The sequence below is a fragment of the Aythya marila genome (genome assembly GCF_965140915.1).
Source record: "Aythya marila genome assembly, chromosome: 26".
In the NCBI taxonomy this organism is placed as follows: Eukaryota; Metazoa; Chordata; class Aves; order Anseriformes; family Anatidae; genus Aythya; species Aythya marila.
The window spans coordinates 5,269,550-5,289,356 of NC_139067.1; the positions used below are offsets into that span (position 1 = coordinate 5,269,550).

At 42.1% G+C, this 19,807-nt stretch overlaps 1 protein-coding gene across 4 annotated transcripts in view; it reads left to right on the forward strand.

Moving 5' to 3' along the window:
* GFPT1 (glutamine--fructose-6-phosphate transaminase 1) overlaps positions 1 to 19,807 on the forward strand; it is a 43,517-nt gene that overhangs the window by 5,625 nt on the left and 18,085 nt on the right. For 3 of the 4 annotated variants that reach the window (XM_082779469.1, XM_082779467.1, XM_082779466.1), the window contains exons 2-14: positions 4,750 to 4,857; positions 5,267 to 5,374; positions 6,980 to 7,105; positions 7,894 to 7,952; positions 9,132 to 9,266; positions 10,128 to 10,189; positions 10,947 to 11,026; positions 11,921 to 11,974; positions 15,687 to 15,792; positions 17,069 to 17,232; positions 17,856 to 17,951; positions 18,256 to 18,353; positions 19,476 to 19,596. In XM_082779469.1, the coding sequence (XP_082635595.1) occupies positions 4,750 to 4,857; positions 5,267 to 5,374; positions 6,980 to 7,105; positions 7,894 to 7,952; positions 9,132 to 9,266; positions 10,128 to 10,189; positions 10,947 to 11,026; positions 11,921 to 11,974; positions 15,687 to 15,792; positions 17,069 to 17,232; positions 17,856 to 17,951; positions 18,256 to 18,353; positions 19,476 to 19,596 (1,317 nt within the window). The remainder of the gene's footprint in view (positions 1 to 4,749; positions 4,858 to 5,266; positions 5,375 to 6,979; positions 7,106 to 7,893; positions 7,953 to 9,131; positions 9,267 to 10,127; positions 10,190 to 10,946; positions 11,027 to 11,920; positions 11,975 to 15,686; positions 15,793 to 17,068; positions 17,233 to 17,855; positions 17,952 to 18,255; positions 18,354 to 19,475; positions 19,597 to 19,807) is intronic. The other variant, XM_082779468.1, reaches the window with a different exon arrangement.

Below are 19,807 nucleotides of genomic sequence, written 5' to 3' on the forward strand. Positions count from 1 at the left end.
ATTGTAGTGTTTTGTTTTTTTTTTAATGTTTTCTATGAGTTTTAAACCCACTTATCTTACTTGCCTTCTCATTTGTAAAATGTGTTGCTCACTGGTGAATTCTTAGAACTTTATTTTTGTAGTAGTGTACCCATTATCGCTCCAGCTATTTTCATGTCAAGATCTAAAAAATAAGCTGAATCAAAACAGCATCTCCCAATGTTTGCATGGTCTTTTTTGAAAAACGTTTGCATGTTTTACAGCATTAATGCTGTATTTATAGTTGGTCTTTGTTTTCTGATAAGATCACTTTTTCCTTTTTTTGTGGCGTTCTTAGTCTTAAATTCAGACTTTCTTCGTAGTCCTTACTAATAATCTGAATACAATTGTGCTGTAATTAATAGATTTTTCAATACCCGAGACAAATGCCAAGTTGGCTCCTTTCTAGATAGATGTTTTGTTTGTTTACAGTACAAGCACAAATAAGCAGTGCTGTTTTTCAGTCTCATTTCAGATGACCCATTCCTGCCTGGAGGAAATAGATTTATTCTCTGTGGCCATTCAGTACAGGGCAGTTTGGTGTACGCTGCTAGCAGTTGTGACCTGTGACAAGGACCCAAGTCCATTTAATTTTCTTTTTCAGTTCAGGTGTGACTGAACTGGTTAAAATGAGCAGAGATAATAACATTTCAAGTCACTGACCGATTTGGATTCAGATTTAACAAAGGTGTCCAAAGGCAGCCATTGGTAGAGGGAAATGGTTTTGGTTTAAAGGCACTTTTTTTTTTGGTTCAGGATAACTTGGAACCTGCCAGAAGCAAGATGGAGGCTAAAATGATCAACTCACATTCACAAAAATGTTTTATGAAAGGAAAGCAGTTTTCTGTGTAATAATCATGCCCCTCTATTGAGTTAGACTTTTTTGTGTGTGTGTGTGTGTGGCAGATTTCTGAACCCAAAGAACAATGGTTTCCATAAAGCTAGCCATTTTCAATTTATAAAGCAGAATCGTGTCTGCCTTTTCCTTTTTCTGTTTCCTTTATGTTTTGTTTTTTTTTTTCCTGAACCTTCCTCTGTGCAGCCTCAGGTGAAAACCACAGAGCATTTGTCTTGCGCATGCAGTAGTCAGTAAGGACTGAGGTCATGCAGAGCTCTGTAGTACATCTTGTGGGCAGGGAGAGGGATCATGGCTTGGTGATCCAGCTTGGGAGCCACACGCCGTGGTTCTGACTCGGGCTGGTCTTCTGCCCAGTGCTGGCTGGGGTTCACCAGCAATCCCTGGGCGCTGTGAGCTCAGAATGATGTTTGAACTTGAGAACAAAGTGTTCCTGACTCAAAACTAGCAGCAAACCAAAAAGCGGATTTTGTTTTCCTGGCCTTGCAGGGGCACCAAGGGTCTGTATGGAAAGTGCCATGGGACATGGTCTCCAGTGGGGCTGTGAGGAGGTCTCTTGTGTTTCTTTGGTGTCCCCTCACCCCTGGGGCTGCACCTATCAGTTACAGACGTGTTGATCAGGTACCGAGGAGGTGTGCTTTGAGCTTTCCGTAGGGCTGGTGCCATTGGAGTGACCATGTTGGGCACCCCGCTGTGCTCCAGTAGAAAACACTTGCAAGCACAACGCAGTGTCATCGCCTGAAAACAAGCCGAGCTTTCTGTGGCTGTGTGCATGATATTTTGTTGGCACAGAGGAGGACTCTGTCCTTGTCGGCTGTTTGTCAGAGAGGCTTGGGGCTGCTGACGGGCAGCCAGGTTGGATACAAGATGGCTGGGCAGCTGCTGTGACCACTGAAGTTAAGCTTGCTGTCCTGTTCCCCTACCCTTCCCTGTCCTTTTCTTTTCTTCTCCCTTCTTGGGTAGGCCTACATATATCGTGCCTTCTGCACATGGTTTCTCCTCACAATTTCCAGCGGTGCCTTTACCAGGCAGCCTGTCCCGTGTCTGCCTGTGAGTCACAGCAGACCGCCCTGCTGCTCCCTCAGTGAGGCTGCTGTGCCTCTCATCCCGCTGCTGTCCGCAGGGTTTCAGGGGCGGCCTCGCCGTCACCACATCTGAGCACCTCAGCACTAGTCATCACCCCCCGTTCAATGGACAGAGCACGTCCCACTTGACAGGACTTGTGGTGGTGGGAGCAGGGAGCTGCTGCAGGAGAGCAGCACTTGGAGGGTGCCTGGAGAGCTGCTGGTGGGCTCCAAGAGCGCAGGGAGCTGCCCGGAGGTGACATCTGGAAGACTCAGGGATTTGGGTGGGAGTGGGACCATTGGCTTGAGCTTCCAGGGTACGTATAACAAGGGAGAGGAGTCAGCTCTGAAACTGTTGAGTTAATTGGGAAAAGTGTATGCAGCTTTCATATTTCCATAATTGCACATGCTGGTTGTAATTGCTCCTTCTGAGGTAGCTTTACTTACGGTAGGTGGTATGGGTGTAAAGGGGTATGTCAGGCATCGCTGGGTCCTGATATGCTTTTTTAAATTTGTCTTGGGGGTCTCTTTGGGACGTTTCAGGCAAATACAGACAGATGGGCTTTTCCAGCCACTGCCTACTAATAAAGCAGTCTGCTTTGTACTCTCCATAAGACCTGGAAGTCACTTACAGGACTTTAGGTGTCCGGGATAGAGCTGAAATGTGCAGTCCCTCAGCCTGGGTGACAGCTCTTTGGAAGCAGTTCACTTGTGAACAGGGAGGTTGCTGTTTGTCTGAAGAATACAGTTTTTAGAGACAGAGTGAACTAAGTATCTCAATTTGGAAAACTTTTTTTTTTTTTTTTTCACAAGGGTGGAGAATGAAGGTTTGTAGGATGAGAGCAGAGGAAGTTTTTGAAATACAGCAGGGGTTCTTAACTGCTGGTTAATAAACCAGCGACATAAATATATAAATATATAATTATTAGTATTATTATATAAATAGCTAAAAACTCAACAGTTTTATTACGAATTATGAGGTTTGTGGAGGAGGGCCTCACTCTGTCTGTGTCATTACTAGAACCAACATTCAAGTTGAACATCAAGAGGTGGCAGCAGCAGGTCAGTGTGCTTTGTTGGGTTGGGCTGCTGGGAGCAATGGGAGAAAATTGCAGTTTTTATAAGCCTGGTCCTAATAGTCTTACAAGTGGTTATTGGAAAAGGCTTTGGCTTTTATGGGAAATGAGAGTAGGAGCAAAAGAAACCAAGTAAAAAGCTTTTTTTATTTTTGTCTTAATCTGAGTAAACAGTTTAAGAAAGAGGAATGGTAGAATGTGCATCTCTTTTCTTTTTTTTTTCTAGTAGAAAGGAGGAAAATAAGTGAGATGTGGCACACTCCTCTTATGGCAACGCTGCAGGGAGATGAAACTTCTCAAGCTGGTTGGGAGAGGTGTTCTCAGAGTGGGTGGGTGGCTGAAGCTCGTGGCAAACCTATCCTGAGACCTGAAGCCAAGCCCTTGTAAAAGGGAGAAGGAACCAGGGAGGATCAGAACTGCAGGCAGCCATGATACAAGTACTCTGCTAAGGCTTAAAAAAGGCCTTCTAAATTTTTCAGTGCTTTGCTATGTGGTGTTTGGCACAACACATCAACCGAATAGCCCATGTTTCTCCTTACAAAATAAATTAAGACATTAGAAAGCTTTGAATTATTTAGTTTAATTCTAAATCATGAAGAGTTTAAGAACACAATTTTTCAAACATTCTTTAAAGTAAAGTATTTGTGTAAGCATAAAGATCCTTGGTTCAGGAGCTATCCTGGGAGTAGTCTTCCATGCAAAAGTCTGGGAGCTATGAGGCAGGCTATGTGGCTGCACTGTCAGGAAGAAGTCAAAGAATTGGGATGCCTTTAAGAAGGGCTTTTTGTGTGGGTGGCTGAGTGGCTGAACTCTGTTCTCCTCAAGAGTGTTTTTATAATGTTTCTCTAATTACAATCCTTGTGTTACCAGTCACGTACGTATGTAGCTGTTTGTGTAAAACCTCCTGTGCTTTTATTCCATGCAGATGTTTTTCTCCCTTAAAATGTTGAACTGGGGAGAATGACAGTTTTCCAGTACAGATACTTCTAGCAACGAGTAAATGTCTTCTCATGCTCTTGCTCCATGATGGCACCAAAGGGAATCTTTCTGAAATAGCGCCATAGTTGGTATTAGAGATCTAGGAATTTGTGTGTCCCCATCACCACAATGTGTTTGTGTGCCAGCTGCTTAAAAATAGAAGCAATGATTTATCTGCCTTTGCAACCCACAGGAAAAAATAGCTCAATTAGTATGAGGGTGTTGGTTTGCATGAATTAAATGAGTTTTTCTTAGTGAGTCTGTGGGAGGAACTTAGTAAGAGAAAGATGTTCAAGAAAGAATAACTAGCGAAGATGCTTCTTAAGCATGCAAAGTCCAGTTTTAGTGAACCTTAAATTCTTCATCTGGAGTCATGAGTTTCCTGTCCACTGTGTTGTCTCCTGGCAGCTCATTCTGTCGTCCAGGTCCAGCTCACTTGGGGAGTCTCTCCCATCGCACCCAGGCTTGTCCTGTGTGTTTTCAGCCTCCTGAGGAGGATGTTACCACCTGATCCAGGAACTAGGTGATCTTTAGGGTCCCTTCCAACCCGAGCCTTTCAGTGGTTTTTGTGGTTAGTTTTGGTCCGAAATGTCAGTGACATCTCCACTGGACCTCAGCTGTGAATCCTGCAGGGATTCTCAATGTGAAAGATCAATCGATGGGATTTTTAATGGGGTGTGTGTACCACATAGATAGCACCTACAGTTCCCTCTGCTGTGACTTTATTGTAAATTATGCTGTTTTTTTCCCCATACAGGCATCTTTGCTTACCTGAACTACCATGTTCCCCGGACAAGACGGGAGATCCTGGAGACCCTTATTAAAGGGCTCCAGCGGCTGGAGTACAGAGGCTACGATTCTGCAGGTAGCTCTTTTCAAGCATCTGTGGCTCTTGGATTTTGGCTAAAAGATTCTTGTGGTACATGAATGTGGTTTATGAATGTTTTCTACCGGCTTCTGCTTTTGAAGCAAGCTGAAACACAAATTGGATGTCTGTGATCATGTGGTTAGAGGTTTGGATTAACTTTCAACATACAGACTTCCATAAATGTTCTTGATGCCCATTATTGAGGATTTGAAAATACCTAAAAGAAGACAAAGCAAAAATTTACTTCTAATATCCTGGGTTTGTTGTCTTTATTTGGAGTGTCAGCTGGGGAGAGGAAGGACATCATAAAGGGAAAAAAAAAAAAAAAGCAGTACATGTTTACATAAAATATTGTAACACGCATTCTGCATTTCAGTCTTTCTTCATATTCTGTGGTGATGCTTAGGTGTGGGAATCGATGGCGGAAATGACAAAGACTGGGAAGCTAATGCATGCAAAATCCATCTTATCAAACAGAAGGGGAAAGTGAAGGCTCTGGATGAAGAGGTGCACAGTATGTATTACCTTTTCATTCTTTGCTTGCTCTCCTTCTTTGAAATGTCCTCTCATTTCATGTGCATTTTGAATGTTATCTGTTTTACCCAGAAACACTATGTCCAAATAACTTCTGTATAGAATGCCAGAGATGTAGACACTCATGCATGTGATGGAAAGTGATCCTAGGGATGTTGTCATGATGTTGCAAGAAAAACAAGTAAGCAAGAAACAAAAAAAGCAAGAAAAAGGAATTGCATCCTATTAATGTAAAATAGACCTGAAATATGTTTTAAAAAGACTGAAAAAACAAACCTTCCTTAAACTGGGGAAATGGAAACTACTTGGACATAATTATCAGAGACCTAGAGCTTGGCCAAAAAATCAAAAATATGCTAATAAATTCACTACTCGAATTTTAAATTTCCATATGTATTATTTGTCCCTACTGAAGCTGTCGATCTCTGTAGCCGTGGACTAAGTGAATGGCTACAAGTAAGCACAGATGTATGTGTATAACTGCCAAATTGATGAGAAAGCACAGAATGAGGTGTTGTCTGTTTCTGCCTCCTTATATTCCCTTTGATTTAAATGTTGGTTTTGTTAAATATGTGCAGCTCACAAAGAAACACAAAATTGTTTGGGTAGAGTACAGACAAGCTGTGTGTGGATGGGACGATGCTTTTCTAGGGAGGTGAAATTACTGTAGTTTGCATATAAGAGCTGCTGTTAACCTAAGAGTGTTATAAACTTAAGTTGTGCTGTTATTCGAGTTAACTTGGAGAAATCATATAAAGCAAGCTGTTTGCATAACTTAAAATTAGCAAGGGTTTAAAAAAAAGTTGACCTCATGGCAGAGTGCTGTTTATCCAAAATAAGGTGGGTAGATCTAATCATAGCGTAGAGAAAACCAGGAACAGAAAAAGCTAGACAAGATGATCCATGCATTACAGAAATATAAGGTATGCAAAGTATTTCTGAAGAAATGTGTGTCTGCTCAAGAAAACTGCTGGATATACATAGTTTAAAGTGGTTGTGGAGACATTTTGAGAACAGAAGGACACTTTTTTTCCAAAGAAATACTAATGGTATGCTTTCTAGTGACAAGAGGTAGTGATGAATATTTTAGCCATAGTGGTATGTAGCCATGAAACAAGCTGGTTTAGTCACAGTTTGATGCCAGGGAGATGACAGGATGGCAAGCTGCACCCAAGAGAGGAAAAATCAGGGTGGATTCTTTCTTAAAAGTTTTATTTTGGTTGGGTGAGGAATGCAGGAAGGTTGCTTGTGTGCATTCACATTTGGAATCCTCTTGCAGGGACAGCCAGGGTGCTGTGGGAAGGAAAGGCTCAGGGCAGTGGGGTGAGGGATGTCCTCCCTTCTGCTTGTTTAGGCTTCCTGAGTGGGAATGAAGCTGTGTATTTTAGCTGTAAACATCCTTAAACATAGGTGAATCTGAAATTTTAGTGCTTTGGAGCAGGGGGTTGTTGCTGTGGTAGCTTCATGCACTCAGTGTTCTGTTAGGTTTGTTGATGGTGGGTCCAGGAGGTGGGATGAGATTCTTGTGTTGTCTTTGGGGTAGAGACAGCCCTCCATATTAAACTTCTCCCACTTCTGCCTGCAGAACAACAGTACATGGATCTTGACGTCGAGTTTGATGTACACCTTGGAATTGCGCATACCCGTTGGGCTACCCATGGTGAGCCCAGTCCTGTCAACAGCCACCCACAGCGCTCGGATAAAAACAATGGTAGGAATGTTTGCTAGAGAAAACGTGTGGTCCTGAGCAAGTCTTGGAGTATATGGAAATATGTGTGGCTTTCTGGGACACCTGGTGTGTTGCAGGAAGTGGTGGTTGGACTCAGGACAGGTGGCTTATTGCAAGTTGTGATGCTGAGCCCAATTACCAGGAAGCTGGAGGGGTTTGGCATTGATTTCAGACTATGGGGGATGTTCTCATGGAGTGCTTACAGCCCTGAATCATCTCATGAAGGGCTAGGGTTAGTGTCCCAAAGGTTTGGTGGGTGCACAGCCACAGTGCTGAGAGGAAATGAAACAGAATGAAATTGGATGGTAGGGATCTACCCAGCTGTTCTTTGTGTTTATGTTTTTTTATTATTTTTATTTCTATTGTATTTATTTATATTTTTCTCATCACCACTGTACAGAAATGTCTTGGTTGGTGTTTTTTGGTGTGGTGCCCTAGCAAGCTGGCAGGGGGAGTATAGCATTCACTTGTTTCTAGCTTGCTGGAAACAGGCAATTGTTTAAGAACTTCCACAAGTTTTACAAGATCTCATCAGTCCTAGTCCCACCCAGGTCATTAATATGTATCTTCTGCTATTACCAATCAAGCAGAATGGGGCAGAGCAAGGAGATCACGCTGGGAAATTAAACTTTTTATTATGCCAAGTGCACTATAAGGTTTTGTGGTCCCTGCTGTCTGTTGGGTATTGCGCTGCTGTGGGCATGGGCTGTCACTGACTGTAAGGCTGAGGATGCTGTGCAGAGCTGAGCAGGGCCTTCTTCTGTCTCCAGAGTTCATTGTCATCCACAACGGCATCATCACCAACTACAAAGACCTGCAGAAATTCCTGGTGAGTAGGACCCCAGCATGGATGGGAGAGAGCCACCCCTGCACACCTCGTCACCTTCCTTGCTGCCCTGTGTTCACACTCTCTGCTCCTTCTCTCCCTCTCACACTCTTGCACTGACAAGCAAAGTCACTCCACCACTGTCCACACTGTCATGCTCCTGCATTAATGCTCTTACACTAGCTCCCTCACTTCCCAACTCCTACTCACTCCCCACCTGTCCATGTGCTCTCACTCCCCAACTTATTCCCAGACTTGTATTCTTGCACTTGTACTCTCTCCCCCACTCATGCTCTCTTCTACTGCCTCCCCTCCTCACACCCTTGCTCCCCCAGTCAATCTACTCAATCCTCCATTCACTTTCTTGCACTCACTTCCTACTTACCTTCCAACTCACATCTTGTGCTCCTCCACTCACTCCTTGCTCGCACTGCCTCCCGAAGTGCACTTGCACACACTCATTCTGCATTCATACTCACTCACTCCTGTTCTCACACTCTTCCACTTGCACTTACTCTCCCACTCATGTTCCCCACAGTCACCCTTGCACTCACACTCACGTGTACACCCACTCACTCTTCCACTTGCACTATTACTCTTCCCCATTTGCACCCGCCATACTCACTCACACTCATACTTGTTCCTCACCTGCACTCCTGTGCCCATTCACATTTACTCTTGCACCTCCACTACATTTTTATCCCCCCACTTGCTTTCTGGCACACGCTTACCCAAATGCTTGTGCTTTCTTTTGCACTTGTAAATAATGTCAGGTGGACTCAGCCTCATGCTGACTCTTGTGCTCTGCCTCTTGCACTCACCCCCCCCCCCACCTCATGCCCCCATTTGCACCCCTCCACTCATTCTCCCACCCATGCTAATAGAGTGGAAGGAAAGGCATGGTGGAAAGAACGCAGAGGAAAAGCAGACAGGAGAACAGGAGGGAAAGGAAAGAGTTATGGGTGGAAGGGGAAAAAAGGAAAGGTGGAAGGGGACAAAAGGGAAGGAGGTAAAAAAAAGCAGGAAAAGCAAGAAAGAAAGGAAGCAAGAAGGCAAGCAGAAAAGGAGGAGGGAATACAGGAACAAAGGAAGGAAAGGAGAAAGTGTGGGAAGGAAAAGGAGGGCTGGAGAGGAAGGCAGGCAGGCAGAAAGCTGGTTACCAAACGTGTGCTGTGGCTGCAGGAGAGCAAGGGCTACGACTTCGAGTCAGAGACAGACACGGAGTGCATCGCCAAGCTGGTGAAGTACATGTATGACAACCGCGACAGCGACGACGTCAGCTTCACCACCCTTGTGGAAAGGGTCATCCAGCAGCTGGTAATGCCCAGGGCAGGGGGCCGGGTGGGGACACAGGGACAGACACATGCATCACTGGGACAAACATGGGGATGTTGTGCAGGGAACTGCTGTTAAGGGCAGTGCTGAACGTCTGACGTTCCCAGGGACGTTCTGTTGCACATGATAATGGGGTGTTTCATTTCCTACCTTGTATAATTACTAGCAGACATCCATTCATTCTTATTTAACACTAGACATTTATTTTTCAAACGAATATTGAATAAATTTGGGGGTTCAGCAATATCTAGTTCCTTGAATGCTTTGAGCAGGAGCACGTGGAAGGCAGGGGACAGGGTTAAATCAAGTCTGCTTGAGTTCTTCTCTGGAACCTCCATCTGGAAGAGATGCTGACCCCTTGTGGGGACTTCTCTGCACAGCGCATGGCTTCCACGTGTCACTTCTTGCTGATTGTTCAGGAGATGGGTTTTTGCACTGATTTCCCTAGCAGAATCTGCAGTAGCTGTAGACCAAGAACAAATGTGGCTGGCAGGTTGTGGTGGTTCACCCGTGCGCTTGGTGGCACTATACCTTAGCCAATACCCCAGAGTTGGCACTTTTTATCAGGCTTTAGCCCTCTGAGTTAAGGAGACCACTTGTAGGGGCTGCCTTTCAGGTGAGAACTCAGCAAGTGGTCAGCTCCTGCCCTGGGGATCCTGCCCTGGGGATGGGGTACCCTTCTGAAAGAAGCACTTGGAGGTTCTGAAGAGGTCTGTGAAGCCTTCTGCTCAGTATCTCTTACTTGTTCACAGAAACATGGGTGTACCTTATGTGTTGGGATTTCTGAAATGATGACCTGGTCTCAAAAGACAGGATAAGCAGTTTGCATTTCTCTCATTCCAGGAAGGTGCTTTTGCCCTTGTGTTTAAAAGTGTTCATTATCCTGGTCAAGCAGTTGGTACCAGGTAAGTATTTGTACAGAAAAGCACGTATTTGGTGTACCCTCTAGGTAGCTTTTTTTTTTTTTTTTAACCCTTTTTTCTTTTTTCTTTTTTTTTTCTTTTTTCCTTTTCCCTTTTTTCTACCATTTTTGTATTTTTACCAATCTGGAAGATAGTAGAGGTTGTTCTTGTTATACTGTATACTCTAGGGTGAGGTTGGCTGTTGTTCATTTCCTTTCTCTTCTTCCCCATTTATTATAACAATTAAAAAAGTAGAATAGTTCAGTCAAAAAGGTGCACCCTGTATTTTAAAGATTTCTTAGTGACAACCTGCATCATAACTGGTCTGGAACAGGTCAGCTCTGAGCTTAGGAGGAGACAGTGTTTTCTGTAGATTCTTATTGCAAGAGCTGAGAAAGAAGATGCCTTCATCTTTTCCTTTGTGTTTGCAATAGTGACAGCATGTGGACAAGTACCCTATATGACTTGCAGCTGGGCCTGCCTGGTGTTCAGGTTTTCTACTCTACTTTTAAACATGAGGATCAGTCAGGTTGATTTAACCATATATGTTAACCTAGCAACTGATTTTGAATTTACATGCCAATAGCTGTTTGTAGATGCATAGAGTGAGCAACAGTCTAGGTATTCCTGAATCAGGTGTCATGGGATTTCAGTTACTCTTGCAGAGTTCATGCTGAATTTGGGATGTTCACTTGTTGTTCAGTTCAGGGAGATGAATCTTTGGGTGCTGAGGCTTGTAACCTGATGTCTTCTCTTGCAGGAGAGGGAGCCCCCTGCTAATAGGAGTGCGCAGTGAGCACAAGCTCTCCACTGACCACATCCCTATTTTGTACAGGACGGGTAAGCGTGAGCCCTGCCAGCCCAATCACTCCCACACCAGTGGGGTTAATTGCAAACATGGGGTTTCACAAACAGCTGCATGCTTTGGAGTATATGTTATGTTTATACTTACTGTTGTAAATTAAACCATTACAAAAAGGAGGTGGTTTTTGTTTTTGTTTTTCATGTTTTTAACCATATGCTTTACCACCATGTACCTTAAATCTAGTTTGTTGAGGGATATGCAACCTACTGTTTTTGCTCCCTGATGTCTGCCTATTTAAGACCAGAACTCACCTCTAGTTTTAGAATCAAAGCTTTAATGTCTGGTGGTTGCAAGGAAAAAGTACCTTAGAACAGTATTGTTAAACTTAAATACTTAAATTCATAATAGGTGCGTGGCATGCAGTCATTCAGGGAATTGTTTGCTTTTATGAACAAAAATGTGTCCTTTGCAAGCACTATCACAAATTAAAATTTATTGTCCTCTTTTCAATTTTAAAAAGTATAATGCTTTTACCTTATGCATGGTGATCTGTGTTTTCTGTCCATTTCTCTCACGCATTTGTCTCATGACACGTAGTTGCACTGTGAATGTGAAAAGTGGTTAAGAATTATCCTGTAATTTACCATTTTTGAAGGAGTCTGAACCTATTCATTTACTGGGCAGTGGAGTAGTTATATGAACACTGCAATGATCAAAGGGACTTAGTGTGGCAGTATGTTTGACTGCTTCTTGGTGTTGCTAACATTGCCTTGCTACAATGTAATGTGAAGAACCAGTCCCAGTAAACTGTGTCTGTGTTTACTCTTGGGTGATGCCAGATAATTAACAGTGATTCTCTATGTATGTATGTAACACTTTTTTTTTCCCACTGATGATCTGATTTTTTTTTTTCCCAATTGCACTTTCAGCTGTACAGTCTATGGATCATTCTTTTGATGGAATATCCATAAAAACGGAGGAAGGTGCCTACCAGAAAAAATCAATAATAGTTGAAATTTCAGACAAATCCTCCAGTTCATTAGGAAAGGAATCAAAAATGAAACAAATTGCATTGTCTTTTTAATATGTGGTTATTGCTTTCCATATAGTATACTGAAACAAAGGGGTTAGCTAGAATTCCTTCTTGATCCAGAACACCATGAGCAACACACAGAAGATCTACTGATCCTATTTCAAGTACTGTGACATAATGCTCCACACACAAAATTGATGATTTAGTGCAGGTTGTGGTCTGTGCTCTATGCAGCTTTGATTACAGAAGGAAATAGTAAGATACTTTTTTTTTTTTTTTTTTTTTTTTTGAGAAGAAGAGAAAGGGGGTGGGGGTCAGTAGAGTGAAACCGTGTTAGGAAAAACATTATTTAGGAGATCACCAGTAATCTTACTGCTAGCATTTCTGGAATTCCTTTTGGAGTTCAGGTTGTCAAAGTGCTGAGACTGCAATTAACTTCCCTTTGCTCTGTTAGCATGACTGTATTTGAACAGCTTGAAATACATGGGGGACTTACTAGGCAAACCATTTTTAATCTCACATTAAGTACTTATTTCATAGAATCATTAAGGTTGGAAGAGACCTCCAAGATCGTCTGGTCTAACCATCACCCTACAACTAATGTCACCCACTAAACCATGTCCCTAAGCACCATGTCCAACCATTCCTTGAACGCCCCCAGGGACCGTGACTCCACCACTTCTCTGGGCAACCCGTTCCAATGCCTGACTGCTCTTTCTGGGAAGAAATGTCTCCTCGTTTCCAACCTGAACCTTCCCTGCTACTACTTAAGGCCGTTCCCTCTAGCCCTAGTTCTCTGCAAGAAGAGTCTGACCCCCAGCTCCCCACAGCTTCCTTTCAAGTAGTTGTTAGAGAGCAATAAGGTCTCCCCTGAGTCCCCTCTTCTGCAAACTAAACCCCCCAGTGCCCTCAGCCGCTCCTCACAGGACTTGTGTTCCGGACCCTTCACCAGCTTTGTAGTCCTTCTGTGGACATGCTCCAGGGCCTCGACGTCCTTGCAGTGAGGGGCTCAAAACTGAACCCAGCACTCGAGGTGTGGCCTCACCAGATCAGAGTACAGGGGGACAATCACCTCCCTGGTCCTGCTGGCTACACTATTCCTGATGCCATTGGCCTTCTTGGCCACCTGGGCACACTGCTGGCTCATATTCAGGTGAGCATCGACTGACACCCCCAGTTCCTTTTCCTGTACACAGCTTCCAGCCACTCTGCCCCAAGCCTGTAGTGCTGCTTGGGGTGGTTCTGACCACAGTGCAGGACCTGGCACTTAGCCATGCTGAACCTCATCCCATTGGCCTCATCCCATCAATCCAACCTGTCCAGGTCTCTCTGCAGGGCCTTCTTGCCCTGTGGCAGGTTGACACTTCCCTCCGCTTTGGTGTCATTTAAGGACTTAGTTCATCAGATCACATATGAAGGTTAACTTTTATCTGAAACTGTAGAAAGCTTTTATAGAAGAGGAAAAGAGCTGTTTCTTAGCTCTTGTAAATAAATGCAATTCCAGCACCACCAGACTTAACTTGTTTCATCACTTAGTGGATGAAATGTGTGCTTTTGCTGGAGCAGAAACAAACTTCAGTTTGATGAAAGGTGAGCTGTGTTCTGTTTGAGGAGCTAGTTTACCTGAATAAAAACATGAAGTGATGTTTTGTTTCTTTTTACCAAGCATTTTTCTCTAAGTCAGTTTGAAGCATTTAGAGTAAAATTCTGGTCAGGATAGTTCCCAGGGGCTTTGAGAACAATTATATAATGTCATCTTCTGAAAATACTCTTAAGGAAATCTAAACTTCAGTGCTGCTGAAGTAAGCATAGAAAAATCTACTAAGCAGCAGTTGCATTAATCTGCAGTAGTACCTTTGCAGAACTGCAATATACCTAAAATTGTCATAAAGTATGATATTAAAATACACAGAAAACATGTCTTCCCCCAGTTTTTACTGTACCTGTGTTAATTCATCATGACATCTCTATTCTTTGATATAGAAGGAAAAAGATTACTTCTGTGTTGCTTCTAATTTCTAGTAAATGGGAGTAGGTGCTGTGCAGCAGCAATCCAAGTTGCTCATAGATAAATGGATTATCTATGGACAAACCTGCAGATAACATAAGTCGTAATTGGTTGATAACACTAACTTTTCAATTGCTCCTTCATAAGAAACACACAGAACATGTGTGTGAACACAATAAGAACACCTTGTACTTACAGCTCCGTGTAGAATCTACCATACAGGAAAGCAATGCAACATAGTAAAGTCAATGTGCAGAAATGTATTTTGAGAAACAAAATTTGCATGTTTTGATCAAGTATGGGTGCTTCTGTTGGAGAATGGCAACTAACACTTTTGCTCTGTCCTTTCTAATTGTTTTCTTCATTGGCTGACTTGATAACTATAGTGGAGGGCCTTAAATTTTTGGTTAAATGGTACCTTCTTATTAAATACCAACATGAAAGCAGTATTTTTTTTTTCTTTACGTTTTCAATTACAACACTACAACTCTCAACATCATGAGTTCTGCTTACATCACCGAATCAGAGCTGTATCCAGTGTGAAGAACTTCCATTAGGACTTAGGAAATAAACAAACAACAGAGTAAATTAAATTATTGAATTGCTGTTGTTCCTTATCAATTATTGCATTTTGCTAGGTAAGCTGCTTAATCCCCTCCCACACTCAGAGAGTGGCAACTGGTTTTGTTTGAGGTCAGTGCTGAGCAGTAGGTGCTTTGGTCCTCATCTGCATTCCTGATGTGCTTCAGTGCTGAGAAATACTCTCTGCAGCAGAAGTGGAGTTAGAGCATTGCAGTGTGTCAGGAGGTGCAAGAGTGAAGGATTCTTGGTGAAGTACCAAACTTTTATAAAGACTTTTATAAAGACTTGGTGCAGGATTTTCAGAAGTTGATTCTCAAGTCGTGTGTCCTTCAGTCCACTTAGATACTTCCCTAATAGTAGTGTAAGACTCTCAGCAGGTTACCAGCTGTACAAGTTTTGGATCCTAATGAGAAGCTTGTAATTGATTATCTCAGTAGCGATGTCAGGTACTTAATCATGAATTTTGTGATCTGTGTCTGAACACATTAGCTCAGCCAGACAGAAACAGGTTTAGGTTACTTCTGCTGGCACTTAGTGGAATAGTGTGGTTGTACAGGTGGCAGCTCTGAAAGAATTTTATCCAGTGATGTCACTGGCAAAGAAAGAGAAATCCTGCTTGACTTCTTAAAGCTTCATGAAAGTTAGTGAAACAGGAGCACAGGAGAGATTTTAAAATGATAACTGGGGAGATGAAACTACGAAAACATTGGTAAATATGACTGCTCATAAAGTAGCATGAATGCTCTTTTCCTAGTGGAGTCATGCATAAACTTTGTTTTGAACTGTTACTGATAATTTCCTCTAAACCTAAAACTCTGCACACATTACACTTGCAAGTTTAATTCAAACGCAGATAAAAACATGCAAGAAAACTGAGAAAAGGCACGATAATATGACTGCTCGTATGCTGCCCACTCCTTTTTGATGCTGTTAAATTTACTGTGACCGCTCACAGTGATGAAAATAGTGCTTCATGTTGGTACCATGCCTTGGGACCTTTTGTTGAACCTGACACTGCAGTTGCATTCCAGATTTGTTGGTATGTGCAGTACCTAATTCTCTTGTCTTTTAGGTAAAGACAAGAAGGGAAGTTGTAACCTGTCTCGTGTTGACAGCACCACCTGCCTCTTTCCTGTTGAGGAGAAAGCTGTGGAGTACTACTTTGCTTCTGATGCTAGGTAATGTTCTTCAGCATCTTTTAGTGTATATAAAAATTTGGTCTGTAAAGGTGAAGCCATTAACAAGAAACAGGGAGGCAGTTTCTTTCTAAATAATAGTAAATAATATATAAATTATGTGGCTGTTAGCATTGTTTACAAACAATTAGTTACCATTTGCAGCTCTAAAAGAGACAGAGGAGTAGAGGTTAATGTTAAAGAAGTAAACTCACTTTGAGTTGTTTGTTAACACTTTTTAATGTTATTAATCCTTCTTCAAGCCTAGTTAGCATGGGACAGATCTTACCTGCTAATAGGATTCCGGAGGTGAGTGATAAGAAAGCTGTGAGAGTACAGACCTGAAGTAACAGAACAGGTGCAACTTACTAAGAGGATTGCATTGCTTCTCCAGGAATGTCTGCACATGTGCAATTCCTTTAGCATCAAGGGTGTCTCATTTTAGTGGAGGTAGGAAGGACTAACTTGACAAAAGTTAGTCCTTCTAGAACAGGTAGTTTTCTGTTTAGGGAAATAAGTACTCTTTCCAGAAATGTAACAATGCTGCACGGTTCAAATTCTAGAGCTCATTTTATCAGCGTTTTGGAGAGATTTGGGATACCCCAATGTCTTCTGATTTCAGAGAGCTTTTCCATGACTTGGCCAAGGTCAGAACAAAAGCTACTAAATAGTGAGCTGATGCATTTCAGTACAGCTTGCCTTGTTGAAGTAAGAAAGCACGGACTAAAATCCTGTCAAAGATATTAAGCCTCACAGGTAATTCCAGTATTGACACTTCTCAAGTAACCTGAAGGCAGGGAAAGTATTCAATAGTACCTGATTCTTGGAGCATGTCTAAGTAGATGTTCAAGTATTTTAACAGGTGTCCACAGTTCTACACATGGGGAACACGACATGCAGGGAGGGATGATTGCTTATTGCTGGAAAAGAGAAAGAATCCCTTTACCTGTAGTTGAATATTCTGTGTATTAAACCTTCTTCCTGACTTCTGTTCTCTAGCTCCTAATGGTTAGATCACGCGACTACACCTGCTGCTTTGACTGAGGAATTCATAGTTTCTTCTTAAAGCAGGCACTGAAATTCATAATTAGATAGGTGGAAGAAATCCAGTTGTATTGGTAGTGTGGAAATGTTCTTTACGGTGTTCCTTTCATTTTAAAAGAAATTTCATTGAAATGAGTAACTTTTGAAATATGTATGTTGGATTGTAAGTAGGGCTGTAGCCTTTGTCTTTACATGACAAGTAATGTCTTACGGCAAATGATGTATGCTTTTATAGTGCTGTCATTGAGCATACCAACAGAGTGATTTTCCTTGAAGATGATGATGTAGCAGCTGTGGTTGATGGCCGTCTTTCCATCCACCGGATCAAACGTACAGCGGGCGATCACCCTGGGCGTGCTGTCCAAACCCTGCAGATGGAACTTCAGCAAATTATGAAGGGTAAAATATTCTGAATGTCACCAATGTAGATGCACAGTCATCTCTAGAGTCACATAATAATTAAAGTTGAAAAGGACCTCTGGAGATCATCTGGTCCAGTCTCTGAACTAAAAGCAGTGTCCATAGGTCACCGTGTTCAGGAGTTTGTTTAGACAAGTTTGGAGTATGTTGAAGAATGGAAATGCCACAGCCTTTCTGAGTACCTGTTCCAGTGCTTAGCCACCCACATGGCAAAAGAAATTGTCCTTACATCTAATAAGACTTTCCCTTGAGCTAACACTGTAATGGGAATTGTGGAGCTGAGGATTTCACCTTCTGCTTGGAGGCATCTGTTTTTTTTTTTCTGAGATTGGACCTTAGGAGGCTTGCCATTCTGGATCTGACCAATAGTTGACACATTCTGGTATCTTGAATCTAGTTCTAAGGCATCAGATCAGCTCAAAATGAGTAGAAAATGAAATGTCCGCTTAAATGAACCTTTCTTTTAGATACACATACAGGAATAAAAGCTAATCTCTGACTGGTAACTGGCCTGTCATTGTCTCTGATCCAAACTTTTCCCCATAAACATAGGGAAAATGTATATTACTGTGTGGTAAACTATTCTTTTTATTATTTTATAGGTAACTTCAGCTCATTCATGCAAAAGGAAATTTTTGAACAGCCAGAATCTGTTGTTAATACAATGAGAGGAAGGGTCAACTTTGACGACTACACTGGTAATTGAGATGCATCCTTGTTTGTTTTTTACAGAGCAGTACCCAGTAGATTCACAGAGGAGGAAGTAGGTGATGACATGGGAGATTAAAATGTGCCAGTGTAAGACAACGTGCATGTCTTATTACAGGGAGTGCTTCCCTAATCACATAATCTGGTGGCAAAGTTATTCTTTGTGATGAGTTTGTTTGTTTGTTTTTTGCAAAGTGGTTGACTGAGATCATAACAATGCATATTAACACCGGTAATCTTGAGAAGTTCTGCTACCTAGCCACCCTAATTTTTCTCTCTGAATCTTGTTTACAGTGAACCTCGGTGGGTTGAAGGATCATATTAAGGAGATTCAGAGGTGTCGTCGTTTAATCCTTATTGCTTGCGGGACAAGTTACCATGCTGGAGTTGCAGTAAGTGGTCAGTCTTGATCTGTTTGCAAACTGTAGCTGGAGTTGAACAGCAGGCACGATACTGTGTCTGGCAAGCATGATAAAGGTGGAATAGTAATGTTGAGTGAGAAAAAATCATTCTGATTAGTGAAGATCCTTTTGAATCTGTATACAACAGATTTTCAAATTGCTAGTGACAATAATAGGAACTAAAAACTTGAGTGATTGAGTACTTATGAAAATATTGCCTTTGATTTTATTGCTATGGAATGCTTTTTTAAAAAAAAAAAAAACAACTTGTTTTGTTGTAAAAGATGACTGGCAAGGGAAGGGATAATGCAACACCAGAATGCAAATGCTGCAGCAAGGTAGGAGTTGCCGTGAGCCAGACGTGATTTTCTTCTTTGTTCTTTGTGCAGACAGCTAGGGCACATGCTTAGAGACCTCTCTGTGCTTGCCCAGTACTCTGAAGAGGTTTTGCTTTATACCTTACAGAAGTGCTGGCTGTGTGTATCGGCAACATGTGATTTTTGTTTCTCTGACATGTTACGTAATCACTGGATAAATCATGATGGCTTTAGATGAAGCTTTTTTATATTGTAGATTGGCAGCCCATAATGTTGCAATTTAAAGTACTCCACAGCTTCACAGAGGAATCCTTTATTCGGATATCCTCAGAAAATCTGCGGAGCGCAGCTATGTTAACTGATTTACAAGAACCAAAAAATATTTTTTTGTTCATCTTGGGTAGCTGTATAAGATAATGGTAATAGTAATCAATTGACTAGCCAAAACAAGTTTCTGGCTTGGCCTGGATACTGGTGGTAGCTTCTGAATTCTTCAGCAATACAAGTCATAGTCTGATAGAATGACACCCTGTATTATGTGAGATTTTTTAAGAACAATTGAAAGGAGCTGGCCTCACAGGCTTTTTGTTGGGCCAAAATCAGGACAGCTTTTCACAGGGTTAGTTGAATGTGAGTTGAGCATGAGTATACTGAGTAATTAAAATATAATCCAGTGCTATTTTTTTTACATGTATTTTGATAATATTTTCCTGTGGGGGGGCTAGAAGACTTTACATTCCAAACAGCTTTCTTTAAATACAATCTAATATGTAACTTTGACATCTCCTTTTACCAGACCCGTCAGGTTCTGGAAGAACTGACTGAATTACCCGTTATGGTTGAACTAGCCAGTGATTTCTTGGATAGAAACACGCCTGTCTTCAGAGATGATGTTTGCTTTTTCATCAGCCAGTCAGGTATGATCTCACTTTACAACCCACTCACTCACATCTTTCCTGTAAATGTTAGCTTAGGAGGGAAAAGGCAGCAGGGCCAATTCTTGTGCCTGCCTGTAGGATTGCACACGATACATGCAAATGAACAAATTGGCACAGACATGCTAGAAATCAGTTAAAAACAAGGTGGTTCACCTCCCGTCTATCTGCATGTGGGTGGGTGTTTGACTTT